The sequence below is a fragment of the Mus musculus genome, chromosome 5 (genome assembly GCF_000001635.26).
Source record: "Mus musculus strain C57BL/6J chromosome 5, GRCm38.p6 C57BL/6J".
NCBI classification, from domain to species: Eukaryota; Metazoa; Chordata; class Mammalia; order Rodentia; family Muridae; genus Mus; species Mus musculus.
The window spans coordinates 52547606-52567999 of NC_000071.6; the positions used below are offsets into that span (position 1 = coordinate 52547606).

The window sequence follows — 20394 nt, forward strand, 5'->3', positions numbered from 1 at the left end:
GGATTTCTGTGAGCCCAAGGCCAGCCTGGTCTATATATGAAGCTCCAGGCCAGCTAGGGCTACAGTGAGACCCAGACTCAAAAAAACAAACAAACTAATAAACAAACAAATAAAACCTCACAACGAATGGTATAAAACACAGACTAAGCAGTTCTTCTGGCCGGAAATGCTCCAACACATGCAGCCCGTCCAGGGGGAGTTCACAGCCAGGAGGAGATGCAGCGCTTTCTCACCTAATCCTTAACCATCTCAGTTCATGTCACCTACAAGGCCATCTCTGACCAGCCCCCACAACATTAGCTGGGCTCATCTCTGGACACTGATGCTTAAGTCGTAATCATAAGACTCCAAACAATAGTGCCAAGAGTCCCACTTGGAGACACTGTCTGATCAAAGAAGTCACAGGGGCCATGCATGGAGGGAGCCCGTTCAATCACAGAGGCAGGAGAAGTGACAGCGGCTGCACAAGGGTTGGGGTGGCAAGAGTGAATAGGGGTGAGAAGGGTTAGTAAAGGCTAGTGGTGAGAAAGTCAGGGCTCAGGGGACGAGGACTGTGTGAGGTACTAGGGTGAGCACTGTGCCTGGAGGCAAATGGCCTGAAGCGACTTCCTGCCCTTAAGACCCCAGACTGGTGACTTTCAGGTCTTAGTTCATCTGTCAGAAAATGAAGGAAGGAGCCGGGCGTGGTGGCGCACGCCTTTAATCCCAGCACTCGGGGAGGCAGAGGCAGGCGGATTTCTGAGTTCAAGGCCAGCCAGGTCAACAGAGTGAGTTCCAGCACAGCCAGGGCTACACAGAGAAACCCTGTCTCAAAAACAAACAAAGATGAAGGAGGGAGCCCCACCCCCCCACCCCCTCACCTCCATGGTGGGGACAGATCAGATCTTGCTCGGTGAAAATGCTCACCTCAGGGCTGAACATACACAAATGCAGACAGAGGCTGTCCCACCTGAGTCTGTATCACCCATCTTTGTGAGGTGAGAGGTGTCTATGTTAATAACATTGTTGCTGAGTTGATTCTTCATGTACTGAGTAACCTTGGGGAAATGACATTCTCTCTCTCTCTCTCTGTCTCTCTCTGTCTCTCTCTCTCTCTCTCTCTCTCTCTCTCTCTCTGCCTTCCTATGTGTGGGGGAAGGGAATGCACGCATCTGTAACACACTTGCATGCATAAGAGCACCACTTAGCCCAACACAAAAGGAAGTTCCATACACCTTTACTGTAAGAGGTGCCCCTTCTTCATCTGGGGTACCCAGTAAGTGCTCACTACGCTATTTTACTTAATTGGTGGGCAGAGCCTCAACCCGGGTCTATCGTAGAGACTGTGGAGGGCAGCAGGCAGGTCCTGTGAGAAGGGGGAGACAGGAGAGGAGTTTGTCACTGGGCACTAAGAGTAGATGCTTCTGTGGTCCAACAGGCAGAAGGTAATTGAGGGGTGGTAGAGGAATAGATGTGTCTAGAGAAGAGGACGCCCCTCCTCATATTCCAGCAGAGAGCAGACTCCATGGTGGACAGGCAGGTCAAGCTTCCACGTGACCAAAGGTGATCAGAGGAGCCTACACTTCCAAAGGCAGTGGTGGCAGGCATAGCACCTGGCCCATGTCAGTCATGGAGGATTTTTACTTCTGCAAGATGACAGTAGCAAGCCACCTGCTGAAGACTTTGGGAAGATGCCCTATAGCTTCTAGGCTGCTCCTCCTGACGTCCCCACCAAGAAAAAACTGCCGCCCCAGTGCAGAAGGCAAGGGGCAAGTGCTCAGGCTGCTTCTGTTCAAGGCAGGTGGACAGGGAGAAAGGCAGCTCCTGCAGGCTCCCTCTCTTGGCCTCTACAACATGGAAGGACACAGCTCTTTCCACTTCAGTAGACACAGTGAGAAACTCTTTAGTAAGCTGCTCTTCTTTCATCATGAAGGCCACAGGTTCTAAGCGCTCCCTGACATCTACCTGCTGGCTCCCGTTTCTCTCCCAACTGTGTGTGTTCTCAAGGCCCAGAGATGTAAGCCTCTGCAGGAGAACGTGCGCACTTTAAGGCGAACAAAAGCTTTTCACCTTTCCTAAGGAATCCTGAAATACAAAGGATCCACCAGAATAGGGGCTGCAGAGATGGCTCAGTGCTCAAGAGGGCTTGTTGCTCTTGCAGAGGACCCGAGTTCAATTCCCAGCACCCATGTCAGCTGCCTCACAACTGCCTGTAACTCCAGCTCCAAGGGATACCACACCCTCTTCCGGTCTCCACAGGCACAAATGTATGCACAAATCCATAGGTATATCCACACTTTAAAAAAAAAATAAAAAGAATTTTTTTTGTTTAAAAAAAAAAGTTCTAGCCCCCAAATTTATCCTGTCTACAAGAAATGCTGGGACAAGGATGGAGCGGAGGCTGGGGGAATGGCCAACTCAATTTGAGATCCAACCCATGGGCAAGCACCAATCTCTGACACTATTAATGATACTCTCTTATGCTTACAGACAGGAGCCTAGCATAACTGTCTCTGAGAGGTTCCACTCATCAGGTAACTAAAACAGATGCAGAGACCCACAGCCAAACATTGGGCAGAGGTCAGGGACTCTTATGGAAAAGTTGAGGGAAGGAGTGAGGGACCTAGAGGGAACAGGAACTCCATAGGAAGACCCTTGGGGCTCTCAAAGACTGAACCACCCACCAAAGAGCATACAGGAGCTGCACCTAGTCTCCCAGCATATATGTAGCTGATGTGTAGCTTGGTCTTCATGTGGGTCCACCAACAACTGGAACAGAGCTATCCGTAAAGCTGGTGCCTGTCTGTGAACTATATTCCCCCTAACTGGGCTACCTTGCCAGGCCTCAGTGGGAGAGGATGCACCTAGCGCTGCAATGAATTGATGTACCAGGGTTGGAGGGATACCCAGCAGGGCCTACACCTTCTCAGAGGAGAAAGGGAGGGGGGATGGGAGGAGGAACTGTGAGCAGAGGGACTGGGAGTGGCGGCAGAGGTCTGGACATAAAGTAAATTTGAAAAAAAGTTCTACTAGAACACAGAACACGTTATACAAACCAAGCTTCCCTGGCCCTGTTTTAATTATTTTCCAAATTGAATTCATTGTTTCATAATATTTTCTATACTCTGACTACCTAGTATGACACACACTGTTAATCACCGAAATGACTAATCCTACATAGAAAACCTAGGACCATACCGACCACCAAAGGGACAGTGACTGAGGCACGGGCCTCCTCTATCCATCCTAATGAAAGGGAGGAGACAAATTTACATACCCTTTCCTACCCTGTATCTGCACTTGAACTTTTACAAAAAAAAAAAAAAAAAAAAAAAAAAACCACGGTCATTGTGGAGAGACCTCAGAGGACACGCATACCGAAGTGTCATCAATTTACTGGCGGTAAAATATTGATGGTATGTGCCTCCATGAGAGCCACCACTTCCATTCACACCAGATCAAGTTCATGATGTCAGTGGGTCTCTTACAATTTCAGCCTTTCTCCCACTGGAATCCATGGATTTTTACATAGCTATTTATAGAACTTGTAGAAAATAAATTATACATGATGCTGAGCCTATGGGGAGAGAGAGTGCACATAAATGCATTATTTCTCTTTGCATTTTCATCAGCCCCGAAACAGGGACGGTAACAGGACAATTAGGATGCGCAACTCACTCCCTCTAAGGAATTTAGCGAATTATCCACCTAACATGGGATCATCGATGGGTAACAGGAATCTCTGCCTGGTTAAAAATAGACTTGAAGGGGAGGGTGTGGAAGAATTGTGATTAATCTGAATTGCTGAGGCAGCGGGGTGATGGCTGCCTGCTCATTTCTCTCCTCTGCAGAGGAGCAGCATGGTAACAATGTCGCCATCCTCTCTTGGGCCAAACAGCTCTGAGCTAAGTGAAAGACTCCACAGTAAGGAAGCCATAAGGTGACCCTACGTGCTTGAGTTCTCTCTCTCTCTCCCTCTCTCTTTCTCTCTCTCTCATTTCCCACTACCCCATGCTACCTTTCTCTCTTTCTGTCTCTCTCTGTCTCTGTCTCTCTCTCTTTTCACCCCATGCCACCTCTCTCTCTCTCATTTCCCACTACCCCACAGCACCTTTCTCTCTTTCTGTCTCTCTCTGTCTCTGTCTCTCTCTCTTTTTACCCCATGCCACCTCTCTCTCTCTCATTTCCCACTACCCCACACCACTTTTCTCTCTTTCTGTCTCTCTCTGTCTCTCTCTTTTCACCCCATGCCACCTCTCCCCCCCCCCAGGAGTCTCATCTCCACCCTCCCACCCCCCCACACCCTCATACCCACCCTCCAAAGTCTTTGGTAAAGCACTAGAGGCCAGGGCTTGAAGTGAGCAGAAGACAAGAGAGTCATAGCTCATAATTATAGAGGGTATATGGCAGGGACAGTATCTGAGGATGGGTCATCTTGTGTCATTTCACCCATGCACCCACCCCATAGAGAAAACATTGGAGCAGAGCTAGGGTGTCCAGGAGCTTTAAGATAACAGAGGCAGAACAGTCCGTGATGTCTCATCACTTGAAAGCCTCATGTGGACTTTGCAAAGGAATAGGAACCTCATTGGCAAAGACAAACCCAAGAGAGATGGCTCCGATGTGTTAAAAGACTCACCACATTGCCCCCGGATTCTGAGACTCAGAACCTGGACGTTCTATTCCAAAGTCTCTTTGCCAAAGACAGTTCTTAATCCCAGAATGCGATTTGAACCGTCCAGAAGGCCTTGAGGTCAGAAATCCTTTTTATTGTTGTTGTTGTTATAAATGATGCTCTGTTCTCAGAGCGTTCACTTTCCATAAACCCACGTCATCTTTTCAGAGGCAGACACTGTGACCAGGTCAAAGGGAATGATGGGAGACGCCAACTTCACTGTGGAGCTTAGAGAACTCTCCAGAAAGGAATTGAAGGCAAGGCCCAGAGGCGCCTCGGATGCCTTCCTATGCAGTTAATGTCAAATGGTCTTGAGTGACACCTTTCTGCACAAATGTCATTGACCGTGACCTCTGATTTATTGGCCTGATGGCATAGTAAATAACCCCTTAGTGGCCTGCCTGAGCAAGGGACGCCTGCCAATTACACAGCTGAATAGCCCCAGCTCTAGGGTGAAAGACAAGGTTACTTCCTTCAATCTTCCAGTTGCCCACAAGAGAGCAGAACTTGTGAGTTTCTCCAGCTGTAAACACACCTGGGCACGGGCACACAATTCAAACACCTGGAATTCACTTCCTACTCGGTGGCTTCCGGCTTCTTTGCTTGGAAAGGCAGTCGTATATTTTGGCCTAAATACGATACTTTGTTCCTGGGAATCTTTATGATTTTTGCGTTTCTTTAACTGTTTTTTGATTTTTTTTTTTCTGAGTTCTCTTGACATGCCTCCAGGCTTTGTAGATAGCAACTCCTAACCCCGCCGTTTATTTCCACAAACATCTAGAAAGCCGGCTGCACACTGTGGATTGATCCTCCCTCCTTGAAAAATCTGCCTTCAGAAGCAGTGGAAACCTGCTTGAACCTTTCAAATGGAGGCACCCCTCCCTCCATCCTCTACCTGCAGGGACACGGAGGGAGTCGGCATTTTAAATTTTATTCCATAACCTCAAAAATGTGGAAATGGAAACCCTGAGGTGGACTCTGAAAAAAATAATTTGTAGATATAAAAACACAGTATTAAACGTACTGTATCATCTTACTAGAAAAAAATAAATAAAAAGCCTATGACAGTAAAATTATCCAGATCCCTCCACACTGGCTTCCAACAAAAGGCAGGCCAGGCTTGTTCAAAGAGGGTCCTCATGCTAAGTTCTCAAGTCTGCATTTTAATCTTTAAAGAAAGGCAGACAGATAGGCAGTCTGGGAGAGCTAGCTTAGCCAGAAAAGTATTTTCTGCATGTGAGGACTTAAATTTTCTTACCCAGAACGCACATAAAAAACCTGAATGTGGTAAAATTCACACAAACGCTCAGTGCTGGAGAGGCGGGGACAGGCAGAGCCCTGGGTCTCACTAGGTATCCAGTCCAGCTGAGTCGGCAGGTTCCAGACCAATGAGAGATGCTGTCTCAAACAGCAATCTCGGAGGAATGACCCCCAAGTTTGACCTCTGACATCCACATACCCATGTGCACACACAAGAACACGTGCGTGCACTTGGACACACAAGCATACAATTAAAGGGAAGAAACAACACTGGAGGATTTGAATTTTGCAAAGAATCAAAATGAAATCAGCCCTGGTGAAAGAGCACTTGCCATGCCTAGCCCTTGGGAAGTGGAAACAGATTTGCCTCAACTTCAAGGCCAGCGTGCTCAGCATACCAAGAACCAGGCTAGCCTGAGCTACAGAGCAATACCCTGTCTCGAAAGGGGCAAAAAGATAAAGAAAAAATTAAAATGAGAGCCAGTACAGCTAACAAAATCCTCCCCAGCTGTTGAGATGTTCTCCGAACCCCATTGATTCTTGATCTTAAACGTTTTACACGATTTCTTTTGTGTGGGTATCTGTGTGTGCACGAGCGTGCTCCTGTGTAGCTCAGAAGACGACTGAGAGAGTCACTTCTCACCTTCAACCACAAAGGTCTCAGGCATTGGACTCAGGTCACCAAACTTGGTAGTAACTTTACTCAATGAGCCACTTTGTCAGCCCTGATTCATTTCTTCTAAAATCCTTACACTTTCTCTAAAGTGATTTTTATAGAAAAAAAAAATCTCCATTCACTTTCCCTCGTCTGCAGCTGACAGTCTACAAGGAAGACAAAGGGTTGTTCTATATGCCCACCTCTGAGGACGGAGGCTCTGCCTACCTGTGGTGGTACACTCATAGTCAAAGCTGGTCACTTCGTTGAGTTTCTTCTCCTGGTATTCTGGTGGACCGATACACAGCACATCAGAGACGGTGGAGTTTGTCATCTTCAGCCATAGATACAGCCATTTGGCTTTGCAGTCACATTCAAATTTATTACCCCTTAAGTCTCTGAAACACAAAACACACATACATACATAGGGAAGCAGACATATCTGATGTGCTTTGGTTAGTTGTACTGGCTGGTTTTGTGTGTCAACTTGACACAAGCTGGAGTTACACAGAGAAAGGAGCCTCCCCTTAAGGAAATGCCTCCATACGATCCAGCTGTGAGGCATTTTCTCAGTTAGTGATCAAGGGGGGAGGGCCTAGTCCATTGTGGGCTAGTAGTCCTGAGTTCTATAAGAAAGCAAACTAAGCAAACCAGGGGAAGGAAGCAAGCAAGCCAATAAGCAGCACTCCTCCATGGCTTCTGCATCCATACCTGCCTCCAAGTTCCTACCTCTGTGAGTTCCTGTCCTGACTTCCTTTGGTGATGAACAGCAGTATGGAAGTGAAAGCTGAATAAACCCTTTCCTCCCCAACTTGCTTCTTGGTCATGATGTTTTGTGCAGGAATACAAACCCTGACTAAGACAGTAGTAATAGGAAACACTGGAGTTATTCATAGCCTGATAGATCTAAAACATTCCATATATGGAACTGTTTTTTTAAAAAAAATTGTTGAATTTCATGGATCTTATTTCTTGTACAGACTATTGTCTTGATTGAGTATTCCTTGATGTGGTGATTTTAGTTGAATGGGATACAGAAGGTTCTCAAAAATGAGACATCAGCCCTCTTAAAATTGTCTCAGCACAAGGCTGGAAGTGGGAAGGGATGAAAGAAAAATATCCCAGTATTGCTTCTCATAAAGGAAAAAAGGATGTGATAGGAAGACAGCATTCACGAATACAACTGGAACATTTAAAGTCTTGTTAACCTGCATCCAGTAAGATGTGCTACGGTCGAGACGCTTCAAGTGAAAGTTGAGAAGGCAAAGCAGGTGGATCGACTACACAGGAGCCAGCCAGCCAGCATGCCTAATTTACTATTGGACGCAGGGTACAATATCTAATGGCTGAAATCAACACAAGACAACACACACGCTGTTTCTCAGTGTGTACTACTTTGTGGTCAACGGTCGAGAGTAAAGGGATTTGAAAGATGTTATTGACTAGGGCCTGTGGCAGTATACACAAATTTAAATTGCATTACTCACAGTTCAATGAGGGAGTCCAGATCACTGAACACGTCCCTTGGAAGTGCTTTTATGTGGTTGTTGGCCAAGGAACTAGAAAACGAAAGTCACATTTTAATGTGGTTACTACCTTCCTGCCAATCATCCTGAAGTCCCTTAAAGTACATCTAATGATTCAAGGAGAGTTCTGAGCCTCCGCATCAAAACATTGCTCAATCCATAGCTTGATCATCACTGAAAGACACAAATTCCATTACACAAAGACAACTGGGTTCCAACGTAAGCTTTTCTGCTTTGAAAATGAGCACTTTATTAAGTAAGCTCTTTATGCACAGCTATTAAAGTACAGTTGGCTTCTATAGTTGCTGGAATAAAAGCCAACATCCTAGGCCAGGTTTAGTGGAGCAACACCCTTAATTTCAACCCTTGAGGGGCAGAAGGAGCTGGGTCTCTGTGAGCTTAAGACTAGCCTGGTGTATTTAGTGAGTTCCAGGCCAGCTCATCTTATCTTCAAAAACAGGAAGAATAAAAAAATGCAAGGTTCTATTTCATGGCATGTAGGACTCTCCATAGTCTAAGAACATCCCCATTAGGTGAGACTGCACCACACACTACTCTAACCCAGCCATACAAGAATCTCTGTCACAGCTCCCTGGTCTTGATTGGAAGATGGTCATTTGCAAACTATGCTTTACATGTTTGCTTCTTGACTGTGTAACTTCTTAACACAAAAGCAACACACAGACAGACACTGCTGTCTGTCTGTGGTTTCATCCCATCCCTAGAACAGGGTACACACATAGGAAGTTGTGAAACTTTTGCTAATAAAGAAGATGGATATGCTATTTTTTTAAAAAAATGAATTAATGAGGCATCAATATAAGACAAACAGCAGAAGGTGCACAATCCTCTTCCAAGTAGTCCTCCTGTGGTCCACCCAAGTGTATGTGATCATTTGTGCCTCTGAGACGGACCCAGTGAACACTCTTTTGCATGAAGACACTCGGCAATAACAATAAAACCTCACTAAGGTGGCATGCTTAGCGAAGAACTGACTGTGATCAATTTTATCTTCTCCTTAACCAAGGCTGATGAGAAACCATTTCTTTGTTTCTTCTTAGGGTTGCAGAGGTTTCTGAGATGCTAGCCCACACCCACCTCCAGCCAGAGTAGAGGTTGTAAAGAGCCTCAGCTCCCATCGATTCGGGATTCTGCACTGCCCTGATGCCAGCCCACTGAGGATGGATGGCTAAAGCGCAGCACTGCTGTGGGAAGATGCTGAGTGGAAATGCTGGGCACCAGATACTAAAGTAACGTGGTCAGGAAATATATACCTTCCTCTTGAGATTTCTACTACACATGAGAAAATGGCACCATGTATAACTGATAAACACATAGGTGGTTTATAAAAATGTATGAAATTAGTCATACCTAGTCATAGCATGGTCATGGCCCATCCCAGAACGACAGGCAAATGAACAAGCACTCCTGCTTACAGTCAGTTGGGTGTAGTAGAGAGCGTAAGCCCATTTTTATTGCAAACATTGTTTCTTCAAATACTGACTGAGACTGCAGAGAACGGTAGTTTCTAATTAGTCCCCTTCCCACTCAGGCAACCATAAATGGATTAGAATACCATTCTACGGGCTATTTTACCTTGCTTTTCATAATGAGGTACTTACACATTTTTTGATGTGTTGGGAAATAAGCTGATTATATAATCACATTGAATATACGCTGGGGGTGACTTGTAGAAAAAGTTTAAAGGGGGTGTTTGTTTTGATATAGAAAACAAAGCACAAAAAGACTTTAGCTAAATATCAGTTCATTGTTCAGTTTTGCTTGGTTGGTGTTTTTGTTTTGTTTTGTTTTAATGTGGCTACCTGAAAGCTGTTGCATTGTAATGGTAATAATGTAACAATATATATAGACTGGTCAAAGAAAAAAAATCAACCAACCAAATGAACAAATATATTTTGCAATTGTTTCAAGCTTGTAATTTAGATTTCATAAGCCAGCCCTATTTCCATGAGCTCTCCACCCTATCCAGGCTAAGTGCTTAACATCTTCCTTTTAATTTTTTCTTCCTTTTTATTTTGTCTACAAACCCATAGCACTTACTTCATTTCTCAAACTATTTAATAGCTTCCTGTCCCCTGGGTTCTATCAGAGTGCTAGAACACAAACGTCCTAGATTTTAGTTACAGATTGGCACTGCTCCCTCTACTTTGGAACTCAACCTGGATTTTAATATGAATGTGGGTATCTAAGTGTCAGGAAAGCTCACCGAAGGCCAACATCGAACATCTCATTTAAGTGTCAAGATTCTGGCTAGTGACTTCCCCGAGCGAGTGCTTTCTGGAGCCTCTGCATGCTTCCTCTGCATGAGATGTTTAAAGAGGAACAAGGGGACAGTCCCATCTATAAACAATGGGTTAGTTCTGCCTGCAGCCTGTGATCAATAGCAGCGGTGGCCCTCCTTCCTTCACGAGTTTTGAGACCCACCCCTATCTGCCTCAGTTGCTCCTCTCCAGACAACCACATCTGCCCTTCAGCAGTCTCTATCTGGATATTCAAGTCACCAAGAAAATTTAGCAATCCAGGGAGAAAACCAAGACTTTTTAATGACTGGAAGGATGAAATGATACTGTCATTGAGGAGAGGAGGAGGAGGAGGAGGAAGAGGAGGAGGAGGAAGAGGAGGAGGGGGAAAATGATGAAGAAGATGATGGTGGTGGTGGTGGTGGTGGAGGTGGTGGTGATACCTGCCAAACCCTGGGCATTGGCATTTACTGTGGAGAATAGGGCTGCAGTCTTTGGAGACTGCAAGCATCATTAACCATTATGTACATCATACCATCCACAGTCAGTAAAACAATGCTTATCTCGAGAATGAGGAAAGCTAAGTAATATCAGTAAGTAATCACTGGGTTGTGAACCCAGACCTGACGTCTTAGTCCACAGGAACTAAGGACTCCGGTAAACAGGTTGACTCTCTACTTCCATAGAACGTGAAGAAACCCGAGAACAATGTTGCCAACGGGATGCATGTTCTCCTCTGTGCAATGTGCTGACCGCTGTTTTGATCCCCCACGGTCATTCCCTACGCCTTACTCTCCAGTCTCCAGCTCAGCCAGGGCTTCTGCTTGGTGGCCCAGATGCCAGGCTCACTGTGCCCACCAGCAGGTGTCTTCATCAGGACCATTACAGCCTAATAAGAAGAGGCTTTGGGGTTGGTTTTGTTTGTTTTTCAAGACAGAATTTCTCTCTGTGTCCCTGGCTATCCTGGAACTCACTCAGTAGACCAGAGTGACCTCAGAGATCCACCTACTTCCACCTCTGAGTGCAGGATTAAAGGTGTGCACCACCACCTGGCAGAAAGACTCTCTTTTTTTTTTTTTTTTTTTTTTTAATGAATATGCCCCTACACTGTGGTCAGGGTTACACTCAAAGGTACCACCATCCTTGCCCTGCACCTAGACTCAGTGCTCTCAGTTTCCCCAACTCTCCTTCTTAATGTAGACAAGGTGACCATGGATATATAGAACCCATCATCTTGATTATGCAAATTAAGCCCACATCTTAGCTAACAAATGCCCTCTTCTACTGTGACAGTGATTGGTTTTGCATTTCTACAAACACAGCCATTATTTTCTCCAGTCTTATTAACTTTTCTAAGTGTGTGTGCTTGCTTCATTCTGATATGCCAATCGATTCAGATCAATTCCTCTCCCCCCCCCTTTGGTCTCTGGAACACTCTTAAGGAATTGAAAAGCTTAGCTGAAATTCAACATAAAAGAAAAAACAACTTTCATCCTACAGGGAGGACATTCAAGGTCTCTATACCGCTTTATCCTCTAGGTGATGTCTTTTGCTGAGTCGCTTAAGTCATAGTTCCCAATTCTGTAAAATGGGAACTCACAAATTATCTTAAAACCTGGGAAGGCCTGTGGGTACCAGGCCTGGCAGCTGGCACCAACTGATATGAGAGCCATGCCTCTATCCCGCTTTCTTCCTGAGCACACGGCCCACACAGCACTGACGGTTTCCCGCTTCCCATGGAGTCCTGTGGTCTCCATGGTGACATAAGATGATGGAGATCAATATGCAGTTAATCACCCCAACAAGTGCTGTGTGACAGCAGTGGAACCTCTTAGGCAGCGTGGGAATGAGTCTCCTTTGAGAGGTGTTGTGAATGTGGAAACATCACAGAAAACACCAAAGAAAAACAACTGTGTGTGTGTGTGTGCATGTATATGTTCATGAACATGTGTGCACATGTGACCTCAGGAGCCATTCACTTTATTTTTTGAGACCAAGTTTCTCTCTGGGACCTAGGCATCATTGCTTAGGCAAGGCTGGCTGTCCAACATGCCACAGAGATCCTTCTGTCTCTGCTTCCCCAGCACAGGGATTTCAAGCATGTACCATGATGCCTGTCTGCTTACATGGGTTTTGGAAATCAAATCAAGAGGCCTCATGTTCTCGTGGCCAGCCCGTACAAGAGATTGCATAAGACTTACAGGTGAGTCAGGTCACGGAGGCCCCGAAAGGCATTTCTTGAAATGGTTTCTATTTTGTTCCCTTCAATGAACCTAAGGAGAGAAGCAATAGAATATAACTGAATTCCCTCCCCTTAACATCTCTAACGGATGATGCAGGGTGCTTTGGCAATAAAATCAGAAAGCACTTATGAGGTACAGACACTCCCAAGTTAGCAGCAAGCTACGCTCAACTCCGTGAGGGAGCTGGGCACGTGAGCAAGAACACGTGCTCTCTGCTCCAGCCAGCCCAGCCTGGGTGTCTCCAAACTCAGAGCTGGCAACGTGGCCAATCACATCTTGGGTTTGAGCAAGGGAGAAGAACGTACTGCACGGAGGCCAGAAATTCTCCCATCTCTGCAACACTGGAAAGCTTCCAGGCAGTCTCCCTGCTCTCTCTTACAGTGCCCTGTGCCTTGCTGGCCATACTTTTGTTAATACCATAGTCCCTAGAGGAAAGCCCATCGTTTTACATCTCTATGTTTTAGTTTTTGCTGAGGAAGGAAGAGTTCCATTAAGCACAGCTTCCAGAAACCTTGAGTTCGTTTTGTCCTATACAGCCTCCTAGCTGGGCAAGTGATAACAAGGTAGAGGTGTTCTCAAGCTCCGGACAAGGCTGAGAAGCAGAAAGGGCTGTATCAGGAGCAAGGCTGGCTTGCTCTGGGCTGAGATGGTACAGGGCTTACAGCAGACACCTTGTAGCAATGACATTGACTAAGCCATAAACTCTCAAGATATGACAGGGATACATTGTAACTGTTCTCCGGGGCCAAGGAGTTAAGTCAAATAAATGCTAGCGGGTCTTTGCTGAGATGTTCTATGGGAAAGGCTTTGCTATGTCTGTGACACAACTGATGAGTTAGGTCTCACAGGGAGCAGTCTCTGATGCCAAACTCTGGTGTCTGTTTAGTACTAGACATTAGTGTACCCTGATAAGCTGCCTTTCTCCCTGACGCCCTGGGCAGCATCTGAACTCCCCACCAGAGAAAATCTCAAGTACCCCACAGCTATTCATGGGCTTTGGGGCAACCCTGGTGGCTTCAACCCTGCAGCTGTGACACTCTTTGCACATCAAATACATGTCAAAATACAGGATTATAAGAGGGTTCTCCGGAGAAAAAAGTTCCTGGGGAGACTGCGTTCCCTGAGAGTTCATATCAGCAGAGAGCTTTTTCTACCTGGGAGGTGTCTAGAATTCCAACATCTACCTGTTCACCTCAGATAAGACAGCAGGAACAAGGCTTTGCAAATCCTCTGAATGCTAAGCAAGGAAATCCCAAACTGATAGCAGGATTAATGTTATTACTGACTTACCAAATACAAGGCTAGGACAACTTAAGGGGGAAGAGAAAGGTTTGAATGTGAGAAAGGCTGACATAAGAACCACAGCCAAGCTCAATGCTCAAGGGGGAAAAAACGGTCCATCTGAAGAAGGGAAGAGAATTCCCTCTCCTGTTTTCTTGTTGTTATGGTTTGGTTTGGGTTTTCATTTTTAGAAAAAAGAAAAATCTAATTAGACCTTCAACACAACTCCCAGAAGCCAGAGCAAATGGGATATGGGACAGCTGGATAAAAACCAGGCAGTTTACCCCCAAATAGGGAAACTTTGTTTAAAAAAAAAAAAAAGCCCCCAGAACTGTCCAGCTCTATTTCTGGCCCATCAGCAAACCCATGCCTAGTTATGGAGGTAAAAATATCCAACACGATTTCCAACTGTGCTTGCTACATGACAAATTAAAGGTCAGCAGAGAATGAATGAGTGAGTGTCTCCCTTTCTGGGCTTTGTCTCCAGCCTCTTCCTGCCCTAGCACACTGAGAAGTAAGTCAACTCACGGGTCAGAGTCGCATGAGAATGGGGTTTGCTGCCCCCCTCTCCCACCACAGGACACAACTCAGAAATCTCCCAGAGGCAACAAACTTTCAGCAGACACCACACAACACTTACAGGTATTCAAGATGAAAAAGGCCAGCAAAGGCATCGTCCCGGATCACCGTGAATGAGTTAGAATTCAGCAATCTGAAAACAAGGCAGGTTTTAACAGAGATGGAAACGTGATGTCACCTGAGGAAGCCATTTCTTTTTCTTTTGCTAGGTGATGGTCCCTATGCAAATGAGGGCTATTCTCAGCCTAAGGACAACCCCTTAGGTCCCTAATGTCCTCACCACTGTGATAGGGACAGCAAGAAAGGGATCCCTGTTGGCTGAATTTCCCCCACTGTCTCCAATACTACCTGTCTCACGCCTGGAAGAACTTAGGAACTGATGGCCATCATTCAAAAGCAGTTTTCTCCTAGGCACAACAAGGCAGCCAATAAATATTTCAGGATGTCCAAGAAACCATGGAATTTCAGACCTGCAAGGTCCATAACCCAACTGTATTCTAGAGATTTTGAGCCCCAAGAAGATAAGAGACTTGACTAAAGTCATACAGTGGGGACCTAAGAGCAAAACTCCTTTCTACCACACTATACCTTCTCCTGAGAAATAATCATTTTTAAAAGGTTAAGAAATCTCCAAAAAGACTATCTCTATGTAGTTTTCAATTTGCGTGGCTAGGTACATCCATTTGATAAATATTTACAAAACCACCTATGTTTATTTGACCAAATAATATCTATGCTATATTTCTATTCTAAAAGAGTGGAGATTTAAGGGTATGTATGTATGTATTGCAAAGTTGCATGTCCAAAAATATATCTGTGAACACAAGTGTGCCATAACACATATGTGAGGTCCAAGGATAGTTTGCTGGAGTTAGTTCACTCCTTCCACCATACAGGATCAAACTCAGGTCATTAGGCATGGCGGCAAGCTCCTTTGCCTACTGAGTGTGTCCTGTTGCTGGCATACAAACTGAGATCTTAAGTGGTAAGTTTAATGTTATAGTAGCTATACAACATATTAAAAGCAACATATTAAAATGGCACCTTATTGTGGCTAGGTAGTGATGAGCATCTCTGACCTTTTCTACAGTGCATTGCTTGCTATAGGTATAGTCTCACTCCATCCAAGAAATATGGCAAGCGTCAGTGCTATATACTCACGACTGCCTGCTGATCTTTGTGTTGTTTGTGTACTGCTAAGGATGGACCCCAGCGCTGCATGGTAGGCAAGCGCTGTACCACTGAGCTACATACCCTCCACACACACATACACCCCTGCCTAGTGAACTGCTTTCGAAAAGTGACTGTGGGACAATTATTTTCACTATCATACATTAACTGACTTGGGTTTCGGGACCTTAAATGGGCACTCACCATGACTCGGTAACTTGGATGTGATTCCCAAAGAGGAGCTGGGGCAAACATAGTTTGGGGCTTCCAGGTTGGATCCTGACTCTGTGACTCAAGGCAAAGCATTTACCTTTCCTGAGCATCAGTTTCTTCATCTGTCAGATGGGAAAACAAAAGTACCTTTCCTGCAGAGGCGCCTTGCCCGTGAGATAAAAACGCACACACCTGTGCTGCTTGCTGCATGCATGTGAGACAGACTGGAAGCATTCCTATCGAAGAGCAGTATCAGGATTTTTTTTTTTAAGATAAGCTTCTTTTTGAGGTGAGATGTTGGAGGTGAAACTCTGGTTATGGTCGATGCAGCCACCTCCCAATTGCCTGATCTGTGACTGGGATCTACCACAAGTCCCAGGGGAGAAATTGGCCTAAGTCAGGGAAGGCCCTGGAGCAGGAGAACAGTGGTTTAATGTGGACCAGCTAGGGTGACTCGGAGGGTTGTTGGTTATAGGAAGACCCACTAGAACAAGGCAGGCACCACGTCTCATACTCACAGCAGCTGCAGAGAGGGCAGGTGGGAAAACATTCGGTCCTTGATTTCCAGAAATGTTCCATTTACTAGGCTCCTACGGGCAAGAGAGGGACAGAGTGAGGCCCAGGGTCCTTTGAGGAAGTGCCGAGCCAAGTGGGCAGTGGGCAGTGGGCATTTCCTCCACCTGAACTTCACACTCCTCCTCTCTGGGGTAAAGATTCTTGTGTTTGGCCATTGTCTTCCCGGGGAGCAAGATGAGAAAGAGGAGAGTTGCTTCCCAGTATACTTGGTCAAGAGGAAAACTAGTCTGGCTAACAGAATCCAGTGCTATGTATGGGTCTGGCTCCTCTCACAGACATTAGCTCAGTCAGCTTAAATCAATTCCCGAGCTTCCCTCCCTTAACTACAGGAGGCCTCCGCTGAAGGTGGATAATTACTTCACCCAGGATTCTGTTTGTGCAGACACAAAGTTAATGTTGGCCCACAAAACTCTGGGGTAGGATTAAGCATTCCCCCCTTGGAAGCACAAGTCTCTGGAAGACACTCAGAGCACTTCTGACTAAATGCACTGTGAAAGCCTTGGGGGAAACTCAGAGACACCTGAACTGGCCCAGGAAGCGAGAGGCAGGGCCATCTGCCAGATAAATGGTCGAGCTGGGAAAAGAAGCTTGGCTGCTTCTGCCTCAGGGTCTCCTGCCCTTTCTGGCCACAGCAGGATTTCCATACATGACTGGAGTTAACATGCAGAACACTTCAGCTTTGATCCCATCCAAAGGGTTTAACAAGAGAAATTCTAGAATCCTCCATGTGATCTAATTTAGCAAGAGTAAGAGGCAAACGGGCCTGCTGTGCCCACAGCCAAACTCTTCCAACTTTTTACAGATGTAAACAGGACCTTGAACCCTCTCCCTCCCTGTACGCTGATGCTGTTTTTGCCTTGAAGAAGCACAGGACACGATGGAGAAGGCACAAGCAACGTGGTACCCAGAACTACCTTACCCTCAGGATCCCCTCCTCTACATCTGCAGGGGTACTCCAGCACCTCAGCCTGGAATAAGGGGCTGTCCTAGCAAGAGATGCCCCAGCAATAAACAGACCACCCTCAGATCCCTTCCATAGCAACACTTCACTATTGCCACTGTGTGAGACCTAGTTGAAAGTGCTTAGCAAGCAAGTGGAGGAATCTCTCTGGTTAGTTCTGTCAGTGCTGGTAATACAACCCACCATGGAGAAAGATGGTAAAAAGGGGGCCCTCTTGAACTCAAGGCAAGAAGTTGGAAGGTTTCCCTCACTAGGGGGCTCGGCTGGACACCATATACGGAAAAGCACTTAGAAGTCTTCCGGGTTTCCCCTCTCTAAGCCACGTGGAGTAACCCCTCTACTTCCAGAAGCTGTGTGCCTTTGCACAGCTTAGGCATTTCCTAGCCTGCAGTGTGGAGAGGTCAGGAGGGGGCCAACCTCCCAGCAGAGCTGAGGCCCGCTGCAGTGAGGCCTCACCCATTCCTAATTAGCCGCTCAATCCGGGCGCATACAGCTGCTCTCCAGTCACACACCCACCCACTCACCAACACAACAGAACCACTCAAAACTTTAAGGTGCCCCAAGGATCACCTCGTGGCCCGAAATACAGGCTGTGAACTCTGGTGCAGAGACCCTATCCCATGGTGGGCCCTGGGTCTGCAGTAGCATCAGCTCCCCCCCAGGTAGGTCTGATGCAGGTGGCCTCGGGCCACAATGAGAAACTGTCACGCGGACCTGTCTGGATTCCCGTACTCTGGGGTTTAGAGTCGCCCCCCACCCCACCCTCCACTCCACACAGATTCCACCCACGTTCCGTGCCCCCCAACCCAAAGGCAAAGAAAGGGACTAAGGAGCAGGGTCAGGTGGCGCTGCCCCAGCACCAGCCGCAACTCCCTGGCGGCGGCCGGCGCAGGGCAGGGCAGGGCGGGGCGGAGATGGAGGGGTCCCACTCACAGGGAGCTGATGTCGCCAGGCACGATCCTAGGCACCCAAGAGGAGCCCACGCAGATGATGGACTCCTTGGTACAGCTGCAAGTGGCGGGGCAGCGCGCCAACCGCCTCACCTGCGCGCTCGGCGGGATGAGGCACGCGGCGCTCAGCAGCAGCAACCCCAGCGCCCCGCCGCCTCTCCATAGCGCCATGCCGGGTCCCCGGGTCCCCGCCCGGGCTCGGACCCCCGCCGCCGCCGCCGCCCCGCGCCGTGCGCTCGGACCCAGCGCCGCAGCAGACGCGGGTGCCGCTTGCCGATCGGCCGCCAGCGCTGCTGGCGAGGACGCGGGCGCCGCGGGTGTGGGAGGCCGAGCCGCAGCCGAGCAGCATGCTGGCCGCCACCCCCACTCGGCGCCCCCCCACCCGCGCCCGGGCTGCTGGGCGGCCGCCGCACCGCCTCACCCGCGCTGGCCTGACATCAGCACCCGCGCCTGCCGCGGGCCCGGACCAATGAATAATGCACGCGGGGGCCCGCCCCGCGGGGGAGGGGGGGGGAGGAAAAGTTGGATGACCTTGGGGGAGGGGCCAGCCGTGGCTCAGACCCCCTGGGAGCAGGGACCCGCAATCCTTCTGTGGCTGCAAAGGATTTCACAGACAGTGGACTCCTTTCTACGGGGTCAAATCCTGAGCTTCCTTCCCCGCAAAAAATAAATAAATAAATAAATAAATAAATAAATTTTAGAAAGTAGAAACCGTAAGAACTGGAGCCTCTACACCCCCAGAAAAGTAGGAGTGGGGAGCACTGTCTTGACCTGGGAGAAAGGTCTCTATCCCCGAGTGCCCCGAAGAGGCCAGACCTTTGTGCAGACTTCATTTATCTTACAGAGGACCTAAATGACTGTAGCACAGGGACCCGACTGGGCCACCTTGGCTGGCCCACCATGTTTCTGTGGGGTCTGAGTCTCCACTGCACCTCAGCTCACTGAAGCCATCCCTTTTCAGTTGCCCAAGAAAACTAGAATCGCAAAACTGCTACAGCAGGGTATCCCCTGCCTGGCTGTTGGGCCTTGCAAGAACCTAGCCTGCGAAGAAAAGTTTCCTGGCTCAACACGGTAGCTACACACGGTAGCTACGCCCCACCCCCACCCCCTGATTAAATGATGGGGGACACAGATTGTTAGGAGAGACAGAGTTTGTTGCTCTGAGCACTGGGCCTTTCATCTCCTAACCCTTAGCGGATGCTATCCATCTTCAAGAATTTAACTGATGAGAAAACTGAAGCCCAGGAGTCCTGGGTAGCTGTCAGAGTGTGCTGTTAACAGTCAACACCAAAGAGAAAGACTGGAGCCTGAGATGGGGATTTGTAACTGGCCCCAGGGAAACCCTTTTTACTTCTAGAATCTGTCTTAAGGAGCGTTAATGTTATCATAAGGTCGTGTGCTGCTGGGGGCATGGAAGGAAATGCCAAAGCAGAACAAAGCATTATAGATTCCCCTACCCCACCCCTGCAACTGCTCTGAGCTCAGACCTGTCCATCAGGCTACCAACCTGGGCAAACCATTCTGATGTTAGCGTGTGCCTGAAACAAGTACAGCCAGTGCAGAAGAGGAAATTCATCGGTGCTGCCTCTTATTCCTGAATCATTTTAGCACAATTCAACGGGGGAAATATCTGGCTGTCCACTATGGGAAAAGAGAAAAACTCTCCCTATGGGCAGGAAACTTCAGTAGCTGGACAGATAGCCCAATAGAAGGACCTTCCCATAGTTACATGGATATAAGAGACTGGCCAAAGGGTAGAACATGGGATGCTACTATGGCACTTCATGGAAAGAGTAAAACACGGTCTTAGTTACTTTTCCTGTTGCTATGATGAAATATCCTAACAGAAACATCACAAATAAGCAACAGTGGCACTATCTAGCAGAGATATCCAGGGCTCAGCCTCAGCACCAATCAGCAGGTGGGACCAGGAGGGACACCAAAAGAAGTTCTCAGTTGTGCCTCTCTCAGAGAAGCAAAGATCAGCAAAGACAGGAGACCAACAAGCATTGTTCAGCTAGCTCTGCTGGCAAGCCAGCTCAGCCTCCCTCACTGTCTGTTGAGT

At 47.4% G+C, this 20394-nt stretch overlaps 1 protein-coding gene across 3 annotated transcripts in view; it reads right to left on the reverse strand.

Annotated features, from left to right (window-relative positions):
* Nucleotides 1–18701, reverse strand: part of Lgi2 (leucine-rich repeat LGI family, member 2) — a 32790-nt gene extending 14089 nt beyond the window's left edge. Inside the window, exons 1-6 of one of the 3 annotated variants that reach the window (NM_001310604.1) lie at nt 18313–18701; nt 16361–16432; nt 14521–14592; nt 12558–12629; nt 8057–8128; nt 6798–6967 (exon numbers count right to left, since the gene is read on the reverse strand). In NM_001310604.1, coding sequence (NP_001297533.1) covers nt 6798–6967; nt 8057–8128; nt 12558–12629; nt 14521–14592; nt 16361–16432; nt 18313–18500 — 646 coding nt within the window. In that variant the 5' untranslated portion in view covers nt 18501–18701. Of the gene's footprint in view, nt 1–6797; nt 6968–8056; nt 8129–12557; nt 12630–14520; nt 14593–16360; nt 16433–18312 lie in introns of those variants that run through there. The other 2 variants (NM_144945.3, XM_006503965.3) reach the window with 2 other exon arrangements.
* Nucleotides 18702–20394: the final 1693 nt, after the last annotated feature.